Source organism: Sus scrofa, chromosome 1 (assembly GCF_054392235.1).
Source record: "Sus scrofa isolate SSC_HxYL_T2T_F1_AM1 chromosome 1, Sscrofa_HxYL_maternal_Yorkshire_Landrace_v2.0, whole genome shotgun sequence".
In the NCBI taxonomy this organism is placed as follows: domain Eukaryota; kingdom Metazoa; phylum Chordata; class Mammalia; order Artiodactyla; family Suidae; genus Sus; species Sus scrofa.
Genome location: NC_139383.1, coordinates 11,462,007 through 11,486,169, shown reverse-complemented (window position 1 = coordinate 11,486,169; position 24,163 = coordinate 11,462,007). Strand labels below are relative to the sequence as shown.

The window sequence follows — 24,163 nt, the reverse complement described above, 5'->3', positions numbered from 1 at the left end:
GCATTATGACGTCACTGGCCATGCAGGTCTCATTATGGAATTAGCTGCTATCCCCAGCATCGGATTTGGCAAACTAGCTAGTCACACGTATGTCAAAACATGACACAGGAGAAGGGATCCAGAAAACAATTTGCAAATTGAAATGAAGACATCCAATTCATCATCCTTGAATTCAAATGGCACTTCACATTCTTTATTAGTCTAACATTGGCAAAAAAATCTAATCATGAGTTGCTTTAAAAAATTTACATGTTAGGGTTTTAACAGGTTATTGCATTCCTCATTTAGGCATATTTATTATTTTTTGCTATAAACTAATTAGCACAAGTTTTTCTTCTTGCTCATAACCTCTTGGCAACATTGATGGCAGAAAAAACTATTTTTTTTTAAAGGTGAAATTGATGTTAGCACTTGGCAGAAACTGCTCTCCAGCTTTTTAAAATTAAGAGCTTTTGAAATATAGTATTCCTGATAAAGGGATCAGAAAAGGAAGAATTTAAGGGATGAAAAACCAAGGAGTGTGCAAGAACTCACTGTGTGGAAGGTCCGAATGGGGTTGAGGTAGGTCTCATTTGGGGTGTCACCAAGTTTGGAAAGTGCAGCCACAAGACCGTCTGCTTCCCGCGACTGGCTCCCATGGTAGCGCTCCAGGTTACACAAATGTGCCCCGATGTGGATGGCTACGGGTTGGGAGAGGACATGTGACATGTGCCATGTGGATTTCTTCCTTTGGAGTTACTCAAAACCACAATGCCTGTCTGGTCACCCTTCTCTGCTCTGTCTTCTCTCCAACGAAGAATAACCGCACATCTCCCCCAGTGTCTGGATGGAGTGAAGTGAATACTTCCGAAGGTATCATGTAATTTACTACAATCATTTTAATTAAGACAAAGAAAATTTCCAATTCACCCTAATTATAAACAAATAATCATTCTGGATGTGGAATTGATATTATGATATACAAAAACTACATACACGATCCATCATATACATATTTACAGAAGACACACACATACACATATTCTTTCCCAAGAAATCAGAAAGCATCTTACTAGAATACTGTACATTAGGAGTTCCTGTCATGGCTCAGCAGTAACAAACCCAACTAGTATCCATAAGGATTCAGGTTCAATCCCTGTCTTGGCTCAGTGGGTTGGGGATTTGGCGTTGCTGTGAGCTGTAGTATATAGGTTGCAGACAAGGCTCAGATCCCGCATTGCTGTGGCTGTGGTGTAGGCCGGCAGCTACAGCTCTGATTCAGCCCCTAGTCTGGAAACTTCCATATGCTTCAGGTTTGGCCTTAAAAAAAAAAAAATACTAATATACAAGTATATGACTTATGTTATAGACACCAGGGAAGATAATGGTTTTGTTCTCTCTCAGACCTTACATTCTTACTTTATACATTTTAGTGTACATGTATAAATACACACACCCGCACATAACACACACACACACACACACACATACTTGCATGTGTTATTCCTAGAGGACTGAAATAAGCCAGTATTTATGGAGCCAAACATCTCTGTACATTCTTAAGAAAATTCAGCTTTCTCATTTTAGGAATTGATGATGTCTAAATTTCAAATGAAGAGAAGCTCAAGAACACAACGTCTTCTAGCATAAGGAGTCTGTGCCAGGTGCCACTTTCCCTGCCTTGTGAAATCTGTAGGGAAGCCAGCAGTCACAACATCCAGACAAGGACATCCTGAGGCTTTCGTTGTCATGGAAGCCCTGCCGGGTGGCCAGTTGATACTTGCCACTGGGATCAGATTCAAGTGTGAAATGAGCCTTCATTACCCAGCATATAGATCATTTCCCAGCTGATATCTTCTTTTTCTCTGTACCCACAGTGAAAAGCAGCAGAGGCTACTATTATTATGCAGTCTCTACAGTTGTGGGAGAATTCTGGGATCCTCCATGGCTATACATTTTGGGTTGAAATGTGGGGAAAAAGGGAAAAAGGAAAAACAAAGTTCTGGGAATACTGGTGGTGTTTTGTGTCCTATGGTCCTAGGATCAGATTTATTTAGAAATGCCATCTCCTATTAGCCTCTTCTCTCTGTCACATGAGTTCCTTTTAAAAGAGCCATTCCCGTTTCTGCCCTGCAAAGCAGTGCTCATGCTTGAAGACCCAACTCAAAAGTTGTTTTCTCAAGCCTTCTTCAATTCCACAGGCGCCAATGATACCTTGATGACATTTCGCAACATTATTGTTCTGAGTGTTTATTTAGGGCCACGCCCATGGCATATGGAGATTCCCAGGCTAGGGGTCGAATCAGAGCTACAGCTGCTGGCCTACATCACAGTTCACAGCAACGCTGGATCCTTAACCCACTTAGCAAGGCCAGGGATGCCACTGGCAACCTTGTGGTTCCTAGTCAGATTCATTTCCGCTGCGCCACAACAGGAACTCCTATCCTTGTTTCTTGATGGACTTTGACCCCTCAAGATATGTTCACCTTGAAATCTCAACACCTGGCACATTGCCTGGCCCCAGCATGTCCTTGGTAATGCTTTGTTCCATCACCACTGGGCTTACAGAAGCGGGGCGAGGGTCAGGAAGTCAATGTGTGGCAACATTGCTGGAGCAGTGCTTCCCCAACATGTCTTTGTGCACGTTTTCCACAGCCTTTAAGTTAGACGTCAATTTAAATACACTTCTGCTTGAAGCTCACTTAGGAAGGCAAAGCACATGACAGTGTTCCTGAGTCTATGATGTGGACTGTCTCCTGAGCTGAGTGAGGTTAGCACCCAGGACACAGCGTCTTTCTTCTTATGCTCCATTTATCACCATACGCGGCCATATCTCTGAAGGGGCGGCCTCGTTTAGTCTCAGCATCTACAAAGCTAGAAAAGATTGCCTGCAGCAGTCTCTTGCAATATGCTGTGGATAAACTGGAAACTATTTACTAAATGGAACTCAAACATTGTCCAGTATTTTAAATGCTGTTTTCTGACAATCATCTTCAAGTTAAAAAAAAAAAAAAAAAAACAGGTAATTTTCTCATAGCTGACACATATTGAATGCTTACTGTACTCCAAACGCTGCTATTAATTCTTCAGGCATATTATCTCATGCAATCCTCTGGTATTAGTTGTATTCCCATTTTACAGAGCAGTAAATAAAAAGTTAAGGAACTTGCGGTCCATTAATGGTAAAGGCGGGATAAAACCCTGTTTGCCTGATTTTGACCGTTAAGTTATGTTGCTTCTTTTCACTAATCAATAATTGTTATACCTTACTGTGTACTGAAAATGAATTTCTCCTAAGGGCTTATCTAAAACTCTTTGAATGGTTCACTTGGTGTCTTTAACGCAGAGTCAAATGGCACCTAAGCGCTACGACTGATCATGACCTTTGAAGCCCTCCATGCAGGTGGGTGTAAATACTCCCTCTGCATTTTATCCCCTCACCCTCACTCCTCTGCTCCTCGGTTTCTTCAATTCCCTCTCTCTCTGGGGACTAAAACACACCTCAGAGGGGAGCTGTTCCCATTTTATAGAAATAGATACTGAGCTTCAAGCAAAATCAAGTGATGTATTTACCATGCCATAATCCACAAATGATGACCACAAAGAGAACATGGGATAAATTCTAGCTCTTTTACATTCTACATTCTGTAACTTGTCTCTCCTATGTAATGAGTTGTTGATCACAATCTATTTTCTGTTAGGTTGATTTCCACATGAGATTTGACACTAGTTCACTAAATGTAAGTACATTTACTGAATGACTGAAGATATTAAACACGTTATCTATTCTTATTGCCAGGTTTCCTATACAACAGAGCTGAAGAAACTAATGAAGTAGTATAAGAAAACCCAAGATGGTTTTCAAGAGGTAGGAATATATTGAAAACTATTCTTTCAAGTTTTTTTTCATGTACTTTAAAATGCATGCTCCAGCTGTGTCCATTTTTTCTTTTTACAGGTAGAAAAATAAAAAAGTAAAATATCTTATCTTACTTATCACTGGATTTCTCAGAGAGAATACTGCTTGTGCCCACTTTGTTTGTCTAAATGTTTTATTTCCTATTAGATCTGACCCTAATTTTATTGTGACCTTGGCTTGGAACTCAAGGTATCCAAATCCAGGGCTGTTGGGACCTGACAGAAATCAGGGGGGACAGTGACTTTGTTCCTTTTCAGACATTGTTTTCTATGCTTCCCTTTGTACCTTTCAATTATTTTCAATATGAATGGCCATGCTATGTTTACAGTGACAGCTGCTTCAAATGTGTGATAAAAGTGATATGATTTTATTTCTCTCTTTCTTAGTCTTCAAAAACCATATGCCGTTATAGGATATGAGTCTGTAGGAGAAAGAATCCTGAAGAGATCTTTCAGTTACTTAACTTCTTTTGGTCCCTGTTTTCTCCTCTGTAAAATGGGTGGATTGAACTAAACTGTGCTATCTGGGCTCCTTTCCAGCTGTCTGCCTCCCGTGTGTCCATCTGAAGTTAATCCGGAACATCTGTCACCTAAAGGGAGCTTTAATCTAATATGCAAGTAATGCAGATGTGAAATTCAGGTTTTAACATGTTTTCAAAATCAGCATTATTTCACAGGGGCTTCTTAAGTCTTGTGCCGAAGCCAATGTCACCAACCACTCCAGTACTCTCCTCCTGGTGCCTCTGGGACTCCTGCCAAGCTCTTGGAAAAGCCCAAGGTACACATTTCCAGAATCCACCCAAATGCCAGGCTAAAAGATATTATAACTGGGTCTTTCCAAAATTTCATTTTCTTACCAAAGTATTTCCACAGTTAAAAGAGAGCTGAGGTCTTGGACACAAATGTACATTTAATTGGTGTGGGAACTTCTGAGTTCAAATAAGGAGCTTTCATTGAAGAGTGAACAAAAAAAATCATAAAAGCTACAATTAGAGCCAGTGGCCCTGAGAAAGTTCCTTTTCCTTCTTTCTTTCCTTCTTTTTCTTTTTTTCAGGAGATCAAAGGAAGCGTAATTGAGGGAGAAGCTTGGAAGTGTGGTCAGTTCTTGCTATCTTTCTGCCTGCCTGTCAGTGATAACTGTCATTTTGGAGTTAGTCACCCCCTAATTAAGCAGCCTTTAGAAATAAGGATCTTGGGACAAATCCTGGCTGTGTTTCTTCTACACACATTCTCCGGCACCATGTGCATGCCACTCAGCTATAAATCACATTAAATCGTGTGAGAGAGGAGAGGCCTCCCTGGAGCTCCCTGTGCCTCAAGCAGAACCAGATCAGGAGCAATTCCTTCGGGATTGAGTCTCAAAGAGTTGGGTCTCTGGGACTGTCCTCTGTGATGGGGCCTCCAAATCATTTTTTTTTCTCAGCACCCTTATTCTGAGGTCGCTTCTCTCAACGTGTCCCTGATGTTTCTGGAGGTTTACAAGCCAATTTGAACAACTCCTCAGGAGACGCATGAGGGTTGTCATCCACACCTGGAATCTAGCAGATGCAAGATGCAGAATCTGCTAGAGAGCAAGCTGCCTGGGTCACTGGGCACAGCCTTTCAGGGGAAGCTTGGGCTCAAAGCACTGCTATTTAATCAGAAAGGGTTTCAAGGTCTATGTGCACCAGAGTCCAGAAAGATCTGCATTAATAAGAATGGAGAGGATGCAAAACCATGCTTTTTATACCAGTGAGGTTGTAGGACCCTGAAAAGTATTTATTAGTGGTTGAAGGAGGCTCCAGCAGCTCTTATCACAGGCAGGCAAGCAGGAAGGCAGGAAGCCAAAGGAAGAGTTCCTGTCACTGCCTTTTCGGTGATGCCCTTGATTATAGATACCATTGTTTGCTTCTTCCCTCCTCCTCCTCAGCCTACTTTCACCAGGCTCTAATTACATCCTTTAATGATTTGACCAATTAAAGCTACAGTTCAACTTATAGGGGAATGGATGAGAAATTAGAGGCTGGCACGCAAACTTCGATGCGGATGCACTTCTTCCAAGGTTACACACCTCTATTAAGCCAGTCGGCTATTTGAAAAGCATGATAATGGGCGATGCTAATAAAATAAGCATGGGGACATTTTCAACTGCTCCCAAGTGAATACACCAGAAGGACAAAATGTGAAATGCAAAGGTATATCTATGAAACTGGGCTTAGCATATATATTTTTTTTTCTAAAAGCGCAGTTGCCAGTCTCATTTCTTAGTGAATGTGAAATGTAATAATTGCTTTGTCAGGGTTTGGGAGAAGCAGAGAGCTTTCTCTCCACCCTCCTGCCTTCGCCTGGAAAGGAAACAACTGCAGCGCTGCTGGTTGCCATGGTGGTGGGAGACGGGGAGTGCTCCAAAGCAGTCACGCCCTGCTGGCAGAGCCCCAGGAGATGTTTAGGAGCTGCAAGCAGTGGAGGTTCAAGCAGAAGAGGGCCAGGGAGAAGACCTGATTCTCTCCAGGGATTTGTGAGGGAAAGAGAGAGAGCATCCTGCTTTTTCTTGTTATAGCAGAATGGGAATTTATCATCTTGGATGACAGGCATCATTTTGAATCTCTTCACTGCCCACACTCTGTCTTTCGTCCACCCCAAACGGCTCCCAGTTTGCTGGCAACTCCTGCATTCTCACATCTTGCACCTTTCCTCAATAATTCTCTTGATCTCTTTTGCCTGCTGGCCAACGTCTACTCATCCTCAGGTTTGAGCAAATCTGTTGAGGACTTATTACGTGCCGGGGCCAGGAACGCCAAGAGGCATAAGGCACAGCCTCAGTCCTCAAGGTGATCAGGGTCTGCGAAACTGTACTCTGGTAGGAAGTGAGACCGGGACCACAGGGGAGGTGTGCCAACAGCTCAGACCTGGAGGTCAAGGGGAAGCTGGCCAGGGAGGGAGTCCTGGATATGGTGACAGCCTACCCAATGAAGAAGAAGACAAGCATTTCAGACAAAGGGAACAGCAAAAGCAAAGGCATAGTCTGCTCAGGGTCTACTAGGAGCTGGGTACCACCAAGGGAAAAAGCAAGGGGGTGAGGTAGAGCGCCAGTGGGTGGGGCTTGGTGAGCAGAGCCTACCAGGCACGCTACACTTGGACTTCTCTTTGCAGTAGCAGCAGTGAATGACCTTGAGGTCTGTAGGTTTCTAAGAGGTCCACATCTCATCAGGATGGACAGACTGAATTATTCTAATTCCACAGATGAGGACATGAGGAATTTATCTGAGCTCATGCAACCCATCAGTAGCAGAAATATAAAATGACTTGGTCATCTGATTTTAGTCACCTGCTGCCCCTATAAATTATACTCCATCCTGCAAACCTTAGTGACCACCAGTTTCAGGTTACAGCTCCTGTCATGGTATCTCACATATGAGAGGGAGAGACAGGATTCACATCACTGATGCCTGGGTGTAGTGACATGTGATTACACAGAAAGAAATACACATATCCAAAGGTTTAAGGAGAAAATGATTGCATGGCACATACTTTATTCTTTGACTCCTTTTCTTCTGTGTTTTGATGCTGTGGGGTTTTTTTGTTCCTTCTCTCTATAATATCTTTATTACTTCCTGGCAGAGTCCAATTTTGCCTTAAAGCTATTGCATGGTGATTATATTCTTCTTGTCATTTTACTGTGTTTTATCTCTTAATATAGGAATTAAAGCCTAAAGATTTTATTTATTCTTAATTAAAAAAAATTTTTAATTGTTATTTCCCCAATACATTTTTTTTTTCCTACTGTACAGCATGGTGACCCAGTTACACATACTTTTAAAGGAAGCCTAGAAATTCCTTGAATTCTTTCTCTGAAGCACTTTCCAAGGAACAGTCTGGATTCCACTTGCTGTGTCTCCAGATAGTCAACCGAGCACTCCCAAGGGACCCTGTGCTAGTTTTAGATAATTTTCAAGGTCTGGCAAAGACTTCCATTTCCTAGCTGAAATCTGCTTCCTTGAGTCTACATTCCTTCCTGTATCCACTCATTCGTCAAAGATTATTGGAACCTACACACCCTCTGGGCTACTGTAGGCCTTAGAACACGAGAATGAGTCAGCCCTGTTCTTTGTCCTCCATCCCTCGCTGCTTTTCTCTAGGACATAATGTATTTTTACCCTTAATTCTTAACAAACTCCAAAGACCTTTTGCAAACGTTTCCTGGATTGGTTTAATCTGGCATTGGAGACAGTCGGTGGGGAAGTCTCCCCGCACGGCTCAGCGCACACCCAAGTTGTGTTAATTGGCACTGGGACACCGTCTGTCATGTCTTGTTGCTTAATTAAATCCACATTTGTTTTGAGTGTTCTTTTTACTCTGCTATTTTTTATGCATGACAGGATAAAAACAAATGAGAGAAATATTTTACAGTTAAATCAGTTTGAGGGGAACAGTCCTGAATCATAACTCTTTATCGTTCAGATAGCCTTTTATTTCAACGGCTCTGTTGTCCAACAAAACCACAAGCCAGTTGGTTACTGTCCCTCTTCTCTTCTTCTTCACCAGAGTTTAACTTTGACCTTGGATGCTAATTTCTAGTGCCTTTATCTTGAATTCTCTTGTTTTCTAACTCAAGAAATAATGATAACGTTTTATATGCCTATAAAGCTTCATATCTTTTCAAGATCCTTTTATATCCACTAGCTTGATGCTATTTAGAACCTTGTTCACATATCTTGCCTTCTTTTTTTCTTTTTATTGCCCATGATACCATTTGATGGTCATTTTCCTATGACTGAATGGAATTTTGAGTATAGGTCAATTTTATTTCCAACTGGGTTCCTTTTTCTAGTGGGTATTATCAACGAGCTTAGCTATTCGCAAATGAAAATGAAATCTCATTAGTTTTCCTTGAGAAATTGAAGGCCTTCTAAGGAAGACTGCATTAGTATAAATTAGAAATTAAAAAAAAATCCATTTATATAAGTTTCATGTGATCAAATGGAAGGCAAAGATTCTTTTATCAAAGGTGAGTCTTTGGCCGGGAGGAAATAAACAAAACTACAAAGTGATATTATAAAATTCACCAGGAAATTACTAATAAGCACTTACCTGCATTAATGGCTATCCCATAGGCAACCAGTTTGTGGAATTTGAGATTTTTGTCTAATTGCCTCCTCCATGGTCCTCTGAAGCACTAGAGCAACAAAAATTAAAAGTCTTATTCAGGAAAAATCATAGAAATAATAGTGTCAATGAGAGCAGGACTCAGGCTCTGCCTCTACATGACTGAGGGTGGGGGCAACGTGACACAAAAATTAGTGGCCATTAATTAGTCAAATAGGCAAAATCAAATGGCTATTACTGGCTTTGCTGAAATTTCAACTCAATAAAAGGGAGTGAGTTAGTTCACTGGCCGTAAGTCAAGCTCTAGACTAAAGCTGCTAATAACCACGCCTCAGCTAATTTAGAAAATGGGGATGATCACATCCTCAGGGATGTGGTTTAAGTAGTCTATAAATTACTCTCTATTACACAAAGAAAGGCACTACATTCCTCTACATCTAAATATTCATAAAATTATGAAGACGATTACATAATAAATTACTTAGACTCTAAGTGTTACTGAAGGCCTCATTTTTCTGTTCAGTGCACTACTCTGTTTGGCAGGGAACGCAGGTAAGTACGCACCACAGTGAAATCTACGTGGTTAGGAAAAGCCCCATTATGTCTGGTAGGGGTTAAAATCTACATCCTGAAATCTGTGTACAGTGATTGTGCTTTCCTGGGCTGAAGACTCACAGGGACATTTCTTTAGTGGCCTCTGGCTCATCTACTTATTTACCCCCTTTTAATCAGAACTGGTAACAGTTCACGCTGTTATCATACTTCCATCTTCACGAGTCAGGTCAATTGTATTAGCCTTTCTTTTCTCAGATGAAGCAAAGGCACCAGGGAAAGACTGAGCCCTGAGTCCAACGGCACGTCAATGGCAAAAGCAAGAGACAGATCAGTAATAATTTCTGACTTTCGGTTTTAACTAATGTTCTCTTTACAAGAAACAAACAGTCTAAACAGGATGATTGGGAATGTCATAGGAAAGTATCTTTGTTTTCAATGGCACGTCTATTAGGAGGTTATTCCAAATAATTTAGTACTTACAGTACTTGTCCCTCTCATGAATGAAATAAAGTTTCGACTGATTGGTAACAGAATTAGCATGCAGTTAAAATTCAGGCATACTGCAGATGCTCGAGCCCAAGCCAGTGCTGACTGTCCAAATGTAAAGACACAAGAAAGAGAGACAGTGAAGATAAGTAAGATGGGAGAAAAAGAACTCATTTTGTTTACTGAAACAATCATTAATGTGTAGGCCTCGACTCTACTTACACCCAGAATAACTCGGGTATAAAGGAAAGACTCTTCATCTTCATACCAGCAGAATGTGTCGATAAACAGATATAAATTCACTCCCAGCCATGCGAGCTAGTGTAAATGAAAAAAGAACCAATCAATACTATCTTCAAGCTTTTCTTCTATTCAAAAGCACTTGGGATTCTTCTTTTAAAGTGAAATGAAGAGCTTCTCAATATTAATCGGAATCACTCCACACACTTAGCGCTCATAGACTACTTCTGAACAGTGATCACAATGGTAAGAAACTGTCAACTTTGTAAAAAAGATTTTAAAATGCATTATGGGTATATTTGAAGGAATTTAATGAAAAATACAAACCATCCTAATCAACATTGCTATACTGTTTTAAGCCAGTGATGTCAAGAAGGAGGAAATCTTTAAAAACAACTCAGCAAGTACTCTAGAAAAATTTCAATTTCATAGTCTAATTCAAAGACTTCATTTGATTTAGAGGAACGTTCATACATGATGCATGAACAAACTACTTGACTTAAAAATAATTTAAAATGAACTCAGTTGGAAAACAACTTTACATGATGCTATAAGGGTAAATTAAATAAATCTACTGAATGTTTTCTAACAAGTTCTAGTCTTTTAACCAGAGCAATACTTCAAGTTATTTAGTATTCTGATACAAGTTATCCTAAGAATCAAGATACAATGCACATATTTAAAGGTGAACAAAAAATGATACTTACTACGAATATGATGGAGAGACTCTCATTCAAAATCCAGGACCCCATCATGTCAGTTTTGCTCTTTTGCCCTCAGCAAATTATTTCTTTTATTCACCTGAGCCTGGATGTTGTTTCCTTAGTAAGGGCTTCCTTGCTGAGTTACTTTGTCTTTTTGTCTTAGGAAGCACCTACTGGGAGAAGCTCTTGAGGAATTTCTAATTAAGGACTTCTTGCCAAAGGCACATCTCCAAGTTGACATGCCTCATGACCTAGGTGAAAACAAGGCAAGTCTCTGTCTAACGATCCCTTTCTTCAAAGATTTTAGAAGAAAGGAAAGCTCATTTTATTAAATTATCCTCATGTACTTTATACCCCATTCATTTTCTACATGATTGCAGTCAAGATGATAATAACTTCTTATGTAAATTTGAAAAATAACCTAACTGCTGAAGGCTGAATACGGCCGAACATTTTAATAGTGTTTTCTCTACTTTGTTTATTTTAGCTTCTTTACTTCCTTTCTCCCACTTTGAAAAAAGCTTTTTATAGAAGACATAGAATGGTGGGTAAAGAAATATAAAGTAAGTAATCTTTCAGAAGATGATGAAAAATGAACAGGATCTTAAAAAAAACCCACACAGATCACAGCTCGGATCCCACGTTGCTGTGGCCCCGGCATAGGCCGGTGGCTTCAGCTCTGATTAGACCCTTAGCCTGGGAACCTCCATATGCCGCAGGCGGCCCTTGAAAAGGCAAAGACAAAAAAGAACCCCCACCCAAAAAAAAACCCACAGATGAAGAACTTGCATGAATTTAAAACATGGTCGTGAAGAATGAAGGAGACGTTTCTGTGGACTTGATAGAATAAATCTTATTTTTGCCTTTAATCCCACTTGGTGCATCCATGAGGTCAGTGAGAATATTCTTTCATAACTTAGTGATTCTAGGAGTGGATGTGCGTGGGCCTGGCCCATTCTCTGATTTTGTTTAAGTTACAGTTATTAAATACAGTGACTGTGACTGCTCTGGTAGGCAAAGTTGGCCCAATTAAAGCAATTTTTTTTTTTTTGGCTAGTTTTGACTCAAATATTTCATTTAAAGTTTTCAGATAATTAAGATGAAAACAGGAGGAGATGTGAATCATTTGAGTAATTGCCTAAGCTTTCCGTGTTTTCATATGATGCATCTATTTAGTTGTCCTAAAAAAACTAAAACTTAAAAAAAAACCTTGGAGTTCCCGTCGTGGCGCAGTGGTTAACGAATCCGACTAGGAACCATGAGGTTGCGGGTTCGGTTCCTGCCCTTGCTCAGTGGGTTAACGATCCGGCGTTGCCGAGAGCTGTGGTGTAGGTTGCAGACGCGGCTCGGATCCCTCGTTGCTGTGGCTCTGGCGTAGGCCGGTGGCTACAGCTCCGATTCAACCCCTAGCCTGGGAACCTCCATATGCTGCGGAAGCGGCCCAAGAGATAGCAACAACAACAACAACAAAAAGACAAAAAAAAAAAAAAAAACCTGGCAAGACTAATAACTATGAGTAACACTGACCTAAATAATAAGAATAATCCTTAATCCTAAATAAACAATCCAGGCACCAGGTTATGGATTTTTCCAGTATTGTCCAATTAAATCATACATTGACTCTAGAAGGCAAGTACTATAAGACCCATAACACAAAAGTGGAAACAGGTCTAATGAAGAAACTTACAGTAGGAATAGCTGGGACCTCAATCCACCTCCCCTGACTTTAGCATTTTTTTCCCTTTTTTTTTTCCCTTTTCTGCCGCCCTGAGCCACCCTGCATTTGTGGCAGTTCCCCAGCCAGGGATTGAACCAGAGCCTCCACAGAGACAACAAGCTGGATCATTAACCCACTGCCCCACAGTGGGAACACCCAGCATCTTCGTTTTTATCCATTACCTTAAACATCTCCTTTTTAAAAAAAAATTCATAAATACATAATTTTATTTGCTATTTTTAGGGGAAACTTAGGCATTAAATTGTAAGCTGATAAAATACAACTACCTACGAAAGCACAAAAGCATAAATATCACCTTAGAATAAATTTTAGTGAATTAAGTCTTAATTCCTTTAAATTCAAAAACCCCACAAGTCTATTATGACAAGGCCACAAATGAGAAGACGTTCAGTGACCCGCCATGCTCCACAGGTACCGCCCGAGGACCGGAAGCGCTCCGCAGGGAGGACGGTGACCAGGGCTAAGTGTGCCCTACGGAGAGGTTGCTGTAAGCGGGGGAGGCCAAACATTTAACAACACGCAACAGACCTTGAAAAAAGGAAGAAATAAGCGGTGCCAGAGAACGTGGGTCACCGCGTAATAACCGGTAGCTGAGACCACGGCCCATGGAGGACGCCTCCGGAAAAGCCTTCGGCGCCAGATGCGCCTGCGCCGGGCGGCCGGGGCGCACATGCGCACAGCTCGCCTGGAAGCTGGCGGTTCCGGAAGCAGAGCTGCCCCTGAGCCCGGCTCTCCAGACGGACAGGCGTCGCTACCCGACGACAAAAGGCCTTTTCTCAAAGCATGCGAATGGCGCTTTCCAAAGGAATCCTCGGGCCGGTGCAGGCTGCGTCCCCAACACCCCAAAAATGTTAGCTAAGTGCATAGTTATACAAGAACGAAAGAGCCGGTGGCAAAGAGATGTTTGGGATGCGCCGTAAACATCCCGTTTCCAGCATTAGCCTGAGTTTCAGCAGAGGCCGGGTGCACAGGCCTCCCGCCCCGAGGAGGAGGAGGAGGAGGAGGAGGCGCCAGCTCCCCTGGAACCCTCGCTTAGGTCTGGCTTGGCCAAACTTGTACCTGCCTTTGAATGACTTCACTTTGAGACATTTCTAAGTGAAAGCACTGGGTGCTCTGGCTGCTGCACAGGGAGAGAAAGGATGCACAGGTCTCTGGTTTGGAAATTACAAATGGAGAAGCCTCGACTGTTCCAGGCTGGGTCAGGCCAGGGAGCCCAGCTCCGGAGGAGGCCGGGGATGTAGGGACCACACGGATGCTGGGAGAAACCATCACCCCATCACGTCTGGGAGGCAGAGCAGAGCTCCCTAACCCCCGGAGGACCAGGGCCTGGTGCGTGCCAGGGTGAAGGTCACCCGGAGCCCGGGGCGCTGGCGTTGCGGCCACTTCCTATCGGTGAGGCCCAGGCTCCGTTACAGACTGTATAGCACCAAGAACGATATTTCTTAACTGATGCGTAGTGATTAAAGACATCCGTCGGCAGTGTCCTGCCTCAGGCCTGAAGGCCACTTGGAAAAACCAAGCCGAGGTCCCCACGGGCAGCAGGCTGCCTCTGAGTGGGGATGTCCAGCCTCGGACAGCTGGTCCCATCTCTCACCACCCACCTCAGAGGCTAAAAAGGATTCACATCCAGACCTCTGTAGAGATATTGTCAAAATCACGTTTCTTCTCACGGCCAGCCTTCCTCGCGACGAGGCGGATCACTGGATCCTGGGAAAAGGTAAAAAATGTTCCTTCAAAAATGCGTTCCTCACATCCTGGAGCCTTGTTCTTGCAAAATCTTGGCCTTTTTGCTGGGCTCCCTGGCTGTGCCCTCCGGGGTGCTGTGCAGCTCCTTGGAGTCCAGTCGAGGAACTCGGCATGGTCTTCACTCCTGTTGCAGGAAGAACCGAAGCTGAGCAGCTGCTCAGACTTCAGCCCTCAGTCCCAGGGTGGCATCTGCCCGAGCTCCTCCTCTGGACACCGCAGCTCAGGATACAGGGGCTCTTCACCTGCACTGGGATGTTTTGCTGTCTCTCTCCCTAATTTTATCCTTTACAGGGTTTATTAGGGAGGTCATATTGTAAAATTCCACTTCCTCCAACATCCTTTCCTCTGCAAGGCCTCTGTTCATGACCAGCTTTCTGTGTCTCAGGTAGTTCAGCACAGGCCCAAACTGGGTGGGCTCTCTGTTGATTAAATAGGTATCTGTTTCATCCTTGTCTGAGTCCAGGTCAGGGTTGTCCAGCACAAACGGTACAGGAAGGATTTCGAATCTGCGCACAGCACCTGCCGAGTGGTGAGGAGGTAGGTGCCACAGGTAGATGTTGAGCCAACCCACTTGGATACGTTGCTGGGAAGCTGGGCCAAAGTGACCCCCAGTCCCAGCAGAGGTCATCCCCAGACCTGCCCCGCCAGGAGGCCACTCTGGGTCAGTGGAGGCAGCAGCTCACTGTGGTTCTCTGCCATGATCCCAGCAAACCCCTCCACAGCTCCCTAAACATCTCTTTTTAAGAAGTACTAATAACTTTAGAAGATATCATTTTTAAAGGAACTTTGTCCTCCAGAAATAGATAAAAGTAGAAGTATTTTGGTAGCATTAACGGGAGGTAAGAGTGCAGTTAGTGAAATATCCTCAGTAGCTTCTTTAACAGTAAGAAATATAAAGATGTAAATTCTTCATATTCATTTCTTTAAGCCAGTAATCTTCCATGATGAAATGATTTGTTATTTCTGAAGTGTTTGGGATTTACATATCTTAGAGGCCTTATTCTGTTGCTTTAAAAAATGGATTCAGAGAGACTACCTCTAGAATTTTGTACGATCTTGTCTATTTTAGATTCATTCAGTGTGAGGAAGAGTTGGAACTTTTTAGCCTTCTGTAGTCTTCACACAGTATTAGAAGAGAGGGGCATATATTGCTGAATCATAATGTGTGGTCACATTTTTGATGTCATTAATGGCTTAGAGTATTTCTAGTGCTACAATAAAAACAAAATTTAAAGCTTTTGTTTTGAAAACACATTTTTGCATGCTTCCTTTCTTATTTCTAAAACGTGATGTGTTTGTTCCTCGTTTTGAATATGTAAAGATATTTTGTGCTAAAGTGTAGATGTTATTCATTTACAGTGTATAAAAATGCTTCATATTTGTATTATGAAAGTATAATTAATGACTTCAGCATTTTTCTTCACAGATTTTATTCTTGTAGAACTTGCCATGATAATTAATTTATTCATATTCAAAAGGCAGGAGTTCCCATTGTGGCTCAACGAGTTAAGAAATGGACTAGCATCCATGAGGATGCGGGTTCCATCCCTGGCCTCTCTCAGTGGGTTAAGGATCCAGCATTGTCGCAAGCTGCAATCCCAGATGCAGCTGGGATCTGGCGTTGCTGTGCCTGTGGTGTAGGCCCGCAGCTGTGGCTCAGATTAGATCCCTAGCTGCAGGAACTTCCATATGCTGCAGGTGTGGCTATAAAAAGAAAATAAATATATTTTCAAATTCAGAGCTCAACACTTTTGTGCAAGCAATGGACATATCTTTTCATCTCAACACTTCTGTTTTCACAATTGAGATAATCTGTTGACACCATTGTTTGGTTTACAATATTGCCATCAGAACTCATAAGACTCAAAATAGCATACCTTACATCACACACCTGAAATCACTCAGTTTAGCCTCTGGGCTCCTTGGAAGCTCTCAGTTTTGATAAATAAGACATTGTGGTTCCTCTATTTATTTATTTATTCATTTATTTATTTGACTGCACCTGGAATAAGTGGCAGTTCCTGGGTTAGGGACTAAACCCATGCCACAGTAGCCACCCAAGCCGCTGCAGTGACAATGCCAAATCCTTAATCTGCTGTGCCACAAGAAAACTCCTGTTTTTAATTTACCTGGTGAAATTCGAGGGTGCCTATCATTCCTCAAATGTCTGCCTCAGTTTTTACTTCAGTGAAGAAATCATTACAGATCAGAATTTAAATCAAGATTATTGGAATCATTTTTCAAGAATTGGGGCCAAGTGAATGGAATTGGGTCTAAGGAGAGAGGGAATTGTGTGAAATCTACTAAAATGATATTAATACTCAGAATTTGATGTAGACTAACAATTTTTTCATTGCTAGTAAGTAGTGCCCATTTCATTGCTTGGAATTTTCTCAGAACAAAAGAAGTAAAATTTGCCTTGGGTGTGTCCCAGGCAGATACAGTCAGCTCACCAGAAAAGATGTGAGTTTTTTCCCTTGTAAAGATCACTAAGGAGTTCCCTTGTGGCTCAGTGGTAATGAACTGAACTAGTATCCAGGAGGATGTGGGTTTGATTCCTGGCTTCTCTCAGTGGGTTAAGGATCTGGCGTTGCCATGAGCTGTGGTATAGGTCGCAGATGTGGCTCAGATCTGGCGTTGCTGTGGCTGTGGTGTAGGTCAGCAGCTGCAGCTCCAATGGGATCCCTAGCACAGGAACCTCCACATGCTGCAGGTGCTACCCTAAAAAAGAAAAAAAAAATCACCAATAACAAACTTTCTATAATGGAAAAAGTAGGAAGGAAACCAACAAATATGTTTACAAAGGCAGGTTAATTGCTTATATATATGAATGCAAACTCTAAACTTCCCACATTCCATTTCTGGACTGGATTTGTGCTATTATAGTTTTGGTTCTTTTTAGTTTCTTAGTTGAACAGTTGACCCAACAAAGAAACACTTTGATCCTCAAGGGCAAGATTGATCATCTAGTAGCTTTTTCTGCTGCACATTAAAATCCAAGTTTCCTGTAGGTATATAGCAAAGTTCATAGAGTATAAAAAGAGCATTGCCAAATTTCCTCTTCTAAGCATTAAGTATGTTTTTGTCTTTTCCTAAAAGCATTTATAAGCATCTAAGTATTAAATTGAAAAGGTATGAAAAAAATTTTAAAGTTACAAGCACATGTAATCTCAAATCCATACATGGTTATTCTGAGGAGCATTTGTTGTGATAATTATGGAATTATAGTCAATAAATCATATATTGAGTAAATTCAAATTTTTAAAGAAAAACCAGAATACAAGAAAAAAGTTCAAGTCCATACATTAAAATAAATCTGATTTTAAAATAAAATGTAATTAAGTATATCCCCTATCCCCTACCTTTTGCTGAATTAAGTATATTGTATTTTTTGTAGGAAACATTGTACTCTCTTAATATTATTTTAAAATGGCTTGTTTCACAAACTTAGTTAACATATCCAGGTGAAGCCTTTTCCCCCCATCTAGGCATAATTCTTTCATTTATCAAAATTTCATAATTTCAAGTGAATACTTACTGCGATCACTGCATGCATCACATGATGCTAGGCACATTGTGTATTAGAGGTCTGAATCCTGTTATTTAGAAGGTTACATTATAGCACGGAAGTGCCAGATGCATGTGCAGTAACTAAAGCTTCATTTAAAGGTGAGTGCATGTTGGATGGTAGAGATTATCTACCTATGGGTCACGGAGCACAGAGAGATCTAGCTGAAGGATTTCCTGCAGGGAGAATTCTCTCTAGATGTGGATCAAGCTAGGTTTTGTCAAAACTTATATACTGTGAAGAATAGAAAGAGGGCGATAAGTTTGAATTTCTGTGTCTCTCAAAGGGTCAATTTGATAAGCTCTCCAAATATCAAACAGCAAGCAAAAATGACTTCTGCTTCCAACCTCTTCCTATAGTCCCCTCTGATCCGGTCTGCTAAGCCCAGAGGACTTCCTGCTTGGTTTGCATTGCTCACATATGTTTGCAGCATATTCCTCTTTCCATTTATTGAGTCTCCTAAAATCTTTCTGAGTCATTTTGAGAGCTACTTCTTACAGGACATTGATGCTGAGTAGCCTCAAGACGATAGTTCAAAAGAGAGCAGAATGACTAACTCCTCATTTCTTACCCCAAACTAAGTGGCACAGTTCAAAGTCTCCTGTTTGCCAGTTTGAACTTTTTGGTTTAAGGGTCTAGTGAAAGTCAGAATTCTCATGCTCTTTGCATTTTTTATTTCCTGCCCAGCGTACACCGAAACTTAGTAAATTTGTCAATAAACACAGAATCACATTCATTGCTCTGCTTCTTAAAACATAAGGCAATTCTATACAAATCCCTACACAGATACAGTCACAGGATTTTTGAGCACAATTTTTTGTTTAAGTTTAAAAGTGAGAGGAAAGTTTTCCTGTCTAGGTAGTGAATTATTTAACTTCTGAGTTCAGGAAATTTTAAAGTTTAAGAAGTCTAGTCTAGAAATTCCTTCTTTGCATACCCAAGCTGTTCATCTCTCAGAAGTCAAAGTGGATGCCAGAATTCCATAGATTTCATTTTTCAAGATGAACATTCATATTTGAACATATTTCAAGCCAGATGGTTTACAGTTCATGTATTTGTTGCTGTTTTCCTGCCACAACAACTAAATATTGAAGACACATATTTGTGATGAGGAGAGCACTTCCAAACCATCTTTCCCACTGCATGTTCCCTAATCCCCTGCATGCTGTGTGGAAAGTTTCTGAAGAATCAAGCAGTGAATCACATCCATTTGATTTAATAGAGGAGGGGTGAAGTAACATAAAACATGCTTCCTATAAGTATTTTTTGTAACAGCCATAAATTATCTGGTTGCAAATAAGAAAGCGAATGAACATGTATTGAAATATGCTGTTTTCATGATCCATTCAGACAAGCTGGAAAGCTTACTTTTAAGACCTCTAGTACCTTGAAGGTAGTTTGCCAAACTATGGGACTGTCTGATCAGAGTTCAGAAAAGAACAGGAAGATCAAACAAAGGTTTAGTATTTTTAAATATGAAACCATCAGATAGGAAAGTATCGGCTGGTGAAAGCACTGTCCATTTGTACTGAGGATGCCAATATCACTCAACAGATTCAGTGGTATCTTTCTTCTAGGCTAAAATAATTTGCTCCTCATTTGTCATCTCATGTGCAATTTGTTATTATTCTGTTCAAGTATCAATATTTGCATTATTACAACTTTGAAGATTCATTTTGTTGACAAGGGGTTCAGTTAGGAAACTGAACCAAAATAATACACACTTTTAAAAACTGGAAAATAGAAGAAAGGATTGTAAGCACAGAAAAGAGGTATGTTTCCTTGATATCTGAACAAGATTTCTATGAATATTCAGTAAGCACTAAACAAGCACCTGGCAAAAGGGATGAACCTGTCCATATTCATTATCCTAACCATCATCCAGCAATACAGGACATGCACACACAAAATGACAGCAATACTTCTTAAGAGACAGTCTGCAGATCTTAATACCTAGAATCAAAATTGCCTACACTCATCTAGGGACTAGCCCCAATACCAATGCCCCACAACGGTGGTCCAGTCCTGCTCACCAGCATGCCACAGCAGCCATGGCCAGGCCCTGAAGCTGTTCTAGGGGTCAGTCTTGCTAATGTGTCATCAAAAAGTGTAAAATGTGAGGGGTGGGAAGTAAAAAGATAAAACTTTGGAATGTGTTCAAATTTAACTTGCTGTAAGCCTTAAACAGGCTCCTACTTACCTAGAAGGTTATAGATGTGAAACTCATGGTAAACACAAGGCAGAAAACCTACATTAAATACAAACAAAATTAATGAGAAAGGGATTTAAACATAACGCTAAAGAAAACTACCAAAACACAAGAAAGGAAGAAAAGAACAGAGAGAAACTACAAAAACAGCCAGAAAACAATTAACAAAATGGCAATAAATATGTACATATCATAATTACTTTAACTGAAAATGAGCTAAATTTACCAATCAAAAAAACAGAGTGGTTTAATAGATTAAAAAAAATTCATCCATAAACTACCTACAGGAGAGCTGACCTAAGGAGAAAGGACACACAGAGACTGAGGGACTGTGAAAGTGAGGATCTGGAAAGAGATATTTTGTGCAAGTGGAAACAAAAAGAAAGCTGAAGTAGCTATACTCAGATCAGGCAAAATTGACTTTGAACAAAGACTGTAACAAGAGACAAAAAGGCATTACATAATGATAAATGAGTCAATCCAGCAAGAAGATGTAACATTTACAAGTATATATGTCCCTAACAGATGAATTCTGAGATATATAAAGCAAATGCTAATGGACCTAAAGGGGAAAATGAAAGCAATACAGTAATAGTAGGGGACTTTAACACCTCACTTACATCAATGGATAGATCATCCAGGCAGAAAATAAAAAAGAAAACATTATATTTAAACATCATATTAGACCAAATGTGTCTAATAGATAGCTATAGAACACTCCATCCAAAAGCAGCAAAATATACATTCTTCTCAATTCACAAGGCACATTCTCCTGGAGAGGTCACAAAACAAGTCTCAATAAATTCAAGAAGGCTGAAATCATATCAAGCACCTTTTCTGACCACAGTGGCATGAAACTAGAAATCAGTCACAAGAAAAAAATTGGAAAAGCCCCATAAATATGGAGATTAAACAAGATGCTTTCAAAAAACCAGTGGGTCATCAAAGAAATCAAAGGAGAATTAACAAATACCTAGAGACAAATGAAAACAAATATAAAAACTATGGAATGCAGTGAAAATGGTTCTAAGAAGGCAGTTCATAGCAATATTAGCTTACCTCAAGAAACAAGAAAAATTTCAAATAAGCAATTTAGCTTTATACCAAAAGGAAGTAGACAAAGAAGAACAAATGAAGCCCCAAATTAGTAGAAGGAAGAAAATAATAAAGATCAGAGCAGAAGTAAATGATATAGAGACTGAAAAAAAAAAACAGTGGAAGAGATTAATGAAACCAAAAGCTTGTTCTTTGAAAAGATAAAGAAATAGACAAATTTTAGTTAGACTAATCAAGAAAAAAGGGAGAACTCAAATAAGATCAGAAATAAAGGAAAAGGAGTTATGAATGATACCACAGAAATACAAAGGATCATAGGAGACTGTAAGAACAATTATATACCAACAAATTGGACAAAAAATAAAAGAAGTAGATAAATTCCTGGAGACATACAATCTTCTAAGACTATATCATCAAGAAATCAAAAATTTGAATAGACCAATTTCTAGTAAGGAAATTGAAACATCAATCAAAAATCTCCCAAGGAAGAAAATCCAGGACCAGACAGATTCACTGTCAATTTCTAAAAAATGTTCAAAGAAGATTTGATACCTATCCTTATCAAACTTTCCCAAAACTTTGAATAGGAGAGAAACTTTCCAAACACATTCTACAAAACCAGCATTACCCTGATACCAAAACCAGACAAGGATACTGCCAAAGAAAGAAGATATTATAGGCCAATATCCTTAACAAACATAGATGTGAAAATCTTCAGTAAAATATTAGCAAATCAAATCTAACAATACAGTAAAAGGATCATACACCATGATCAAGTGGGATTTGTTTCAGAGTTATAAGGATAGTTCAACATCTGCAAATCAATCAATGTAATACATCACATTACAAAATGAAAGATAAAAATTATATGAACATTTCAATGATGCAGACAAAGCATTGGACAAAATTCAACACCCATTTTGATAGAAACTTTCAAAAAGAGGACTCAAATAAATAAACACATCTCAACATGACAAAGGTCATATATGACAAACCAACAGCTCACATCATACTCAAAGGTGAAAATCTGAGAGCTTTTCCTCTAAGATCAGAAATAAGAAAAAGATCTCCACTCTCACAACTTTTATTCAACATAGTATTGGAAATCCTAGCCATAACAATTAGGCAAAAAAAAAAAAAAAGTGAAAATGATACTAACCAGATAGGAAGAAGTAAAACTGTCACTATTTGCAGATGACATGATACTATATGTAGAAAATGCTAAAAAGAGTCCGTCAAAAACTGTTAGAGCAAATAAGCAAATTCTGTCAAGTTGAAGAATACAAAATCAATACACAGAAATCTGTGGCATTTCTGTGCACTAAAAATAAACTATCAAAAAGAGAAATTAAGAAAATGAATCTATTTACAATTACATCAAAAAGATTAAAATACCTAGGAATAAATTTAACCAAGGATGTGAATGACCTGTATACAGAAACTATGACATTGATGAAAGAAACTGTAGAAGACACAAATAAATGGAAAGAAGTTCCATGTTCATGAATAGGAGAATTAATATTAAAATGTTGATACTATCCAAAGCAACCTAGAGTCAATGCAATTGTTATCAAAATGCCAATGGCATATTTTACAGAATTAGAGGAAATAATTCTAAAATTTGTATAGAACTACAAAAGATTTGAAATAGAAGAATCTTCAGAGATTGAAAAGAACAAGGTTGGAAATATCACACTCCATGATTTCAAACTATGCTATAAAGCTATAGTAATCAAAAAGTATGGTATTGGCGTAAAGACATACATCTACACACACCTGCACCCACACAGCTTGATGTAACAGAGCTGAGAGCCCAGAAAGAAATCCACCTATATATGAACAATTAATTCACAACCAAGGAGCAAAGAACATACAAAGGAAGCAAGATAGTCTCTTGTTGAGAAAACTGGATAGCAACATGCAAAATAATGAAACTAGACCACTATCTTACACCATACACAAAAATCAACTCAAGATGGATTAAAAACCTGAATGTAAGACCTGAAACCATTAAATTCCTAGGAGAAAACATAGTAACTTCATAGACATCTGTCTTTGAGATATTTTTATGGACCTGGCTCCAAAGGCAAGGGAAACAAAAGCAAAAATAAATAAATGGAATGACAGTAAACTGAAAGCTTTTTGCATCATCATCAAAATGAAAAGGCAACCTATGGAATGGGAGAAGGTATTTACAAATTATATATCCAATAAAGGATTAATATACAAATATATATGTAAAGAACTCATACAAGTGCAAAACTATAAAACAATCAAATTAAAAAATGAACAAAGGTCCCGAATAGACATTTTTCCAAAGAAGACATATTTAGGGAGTGCAAATCAAAACCACAATGAGATACCACCCATGCCTATTAAAATAACTTTCATTGAAAAGATGAGAAATAACAAATATTGGAAAGGATTTGGAGAAAAGGAAATCCTTGTACTGTTCATGGAAACTGTAAATTGGTGTAACTATCATGGAAAACAGTGTGGAAATTCCTTGAAAAATTAAGAATAGAGCTACCATATGATCCAGTTAGTCCATTTCTGGGTATTTATCTGAAGAACAGGAAAATACTGATGAGAAAAGATATATGCTGTAGTTCCCATTGTAGCTCAGTGGTAAGGAACCTGACTAGTATCCATGAGGATGTAAGTTCAATCCCTGGTCTTTCTCAGTGGGTTAAGGATCCATGGTGAGCTGTAGTGTAGGTTGCAGACGTGGCTCGGATCCCACGTTGTCATGGCTGTGGCTGTGGCTGGCAACTGCAGCTCTGATTTGACCCCAGCCTAGGAACTTCCATATGCCATAGGTGTGGCTCTAAAAAATAAAAAGAAAGAAAGGAAATATGTACTCCTATGTTCATTGCAGC

General features: G+C 39.8%; 2 protein-coding genes and 1 pseudogene across 9 annotated transcripts in view; 1 reads left to right on the top strand and 2 right to left on the bottom strand.

Moving 5' to 3' along the window:
- Window positions 1-13,349, bottom strand: part of NOX3 (NADPH oxidase 3) — a 102,561-nt gene extending 89,212 nt beyond the window's left edge. For 3 of the 6 annotated variants that reach the window (XR_014844236.1, XM_085023106.1, XM_085023102.1), the window contains exons 1-6: window positions 13,234-13,349; window positions 10,971-11,218; window positions 10,246-10,341; window positions 10,018-10,128; window positions 8,968-9,052; window positions 535-680 (exon numbers count right to left, since the gene is read on the bottom strand). Coding sequence is in view for 4 of the 6 variants with exons in the window: in XM_085023106.1 (XP_084879232.1) it covers window positions 535-680; window positions 8,968-9,052; window positions 10,018-10,128; window positions 10,246-10,341; window positions 10,971-11,018 (486 nt within the window). In the remaining 2 variants the exon portion in view is untranslated. Of the gene's footprint in view, window positions 1-534; window positions 681-8,967; window positions 9,053-10,017; window positions 10,129-10,245; window positions 10,342-10,970; window positions 11,219-13,233 lie in introns of those variants that run through there. The other 3 variants (XR_014844235.1, XM_021086590.2, XM_085023112.1) reach the window with 3 other exon arrangements.
- LOC146405923 (uncharacterized) overlaps window positions 13,278-24,163 on the top strand; it is a 296,042-nt gene continuing 285,156 nt past the window's right edge. For 2 of the 3 annotated variants that reach the window (XR_014844257.1, XR_014844259.1), the window contains exon 1: window positions 13,278-14,422. The gene's annotated coding sequence lies outside the window, so the exon portion shown is untranslated. The remainder of the gene's footprint in view (window positions 14,423-24,163) is intronic. The other variant, XR_014844260.1, reaches the window with a different exon arrangement.
- LOC100511792 (BTB/POZ domain-containing protein KCTD5 pseudogene) lies at window positions 14,453-15,171 on the bottom strand (annotated as a pseudogene).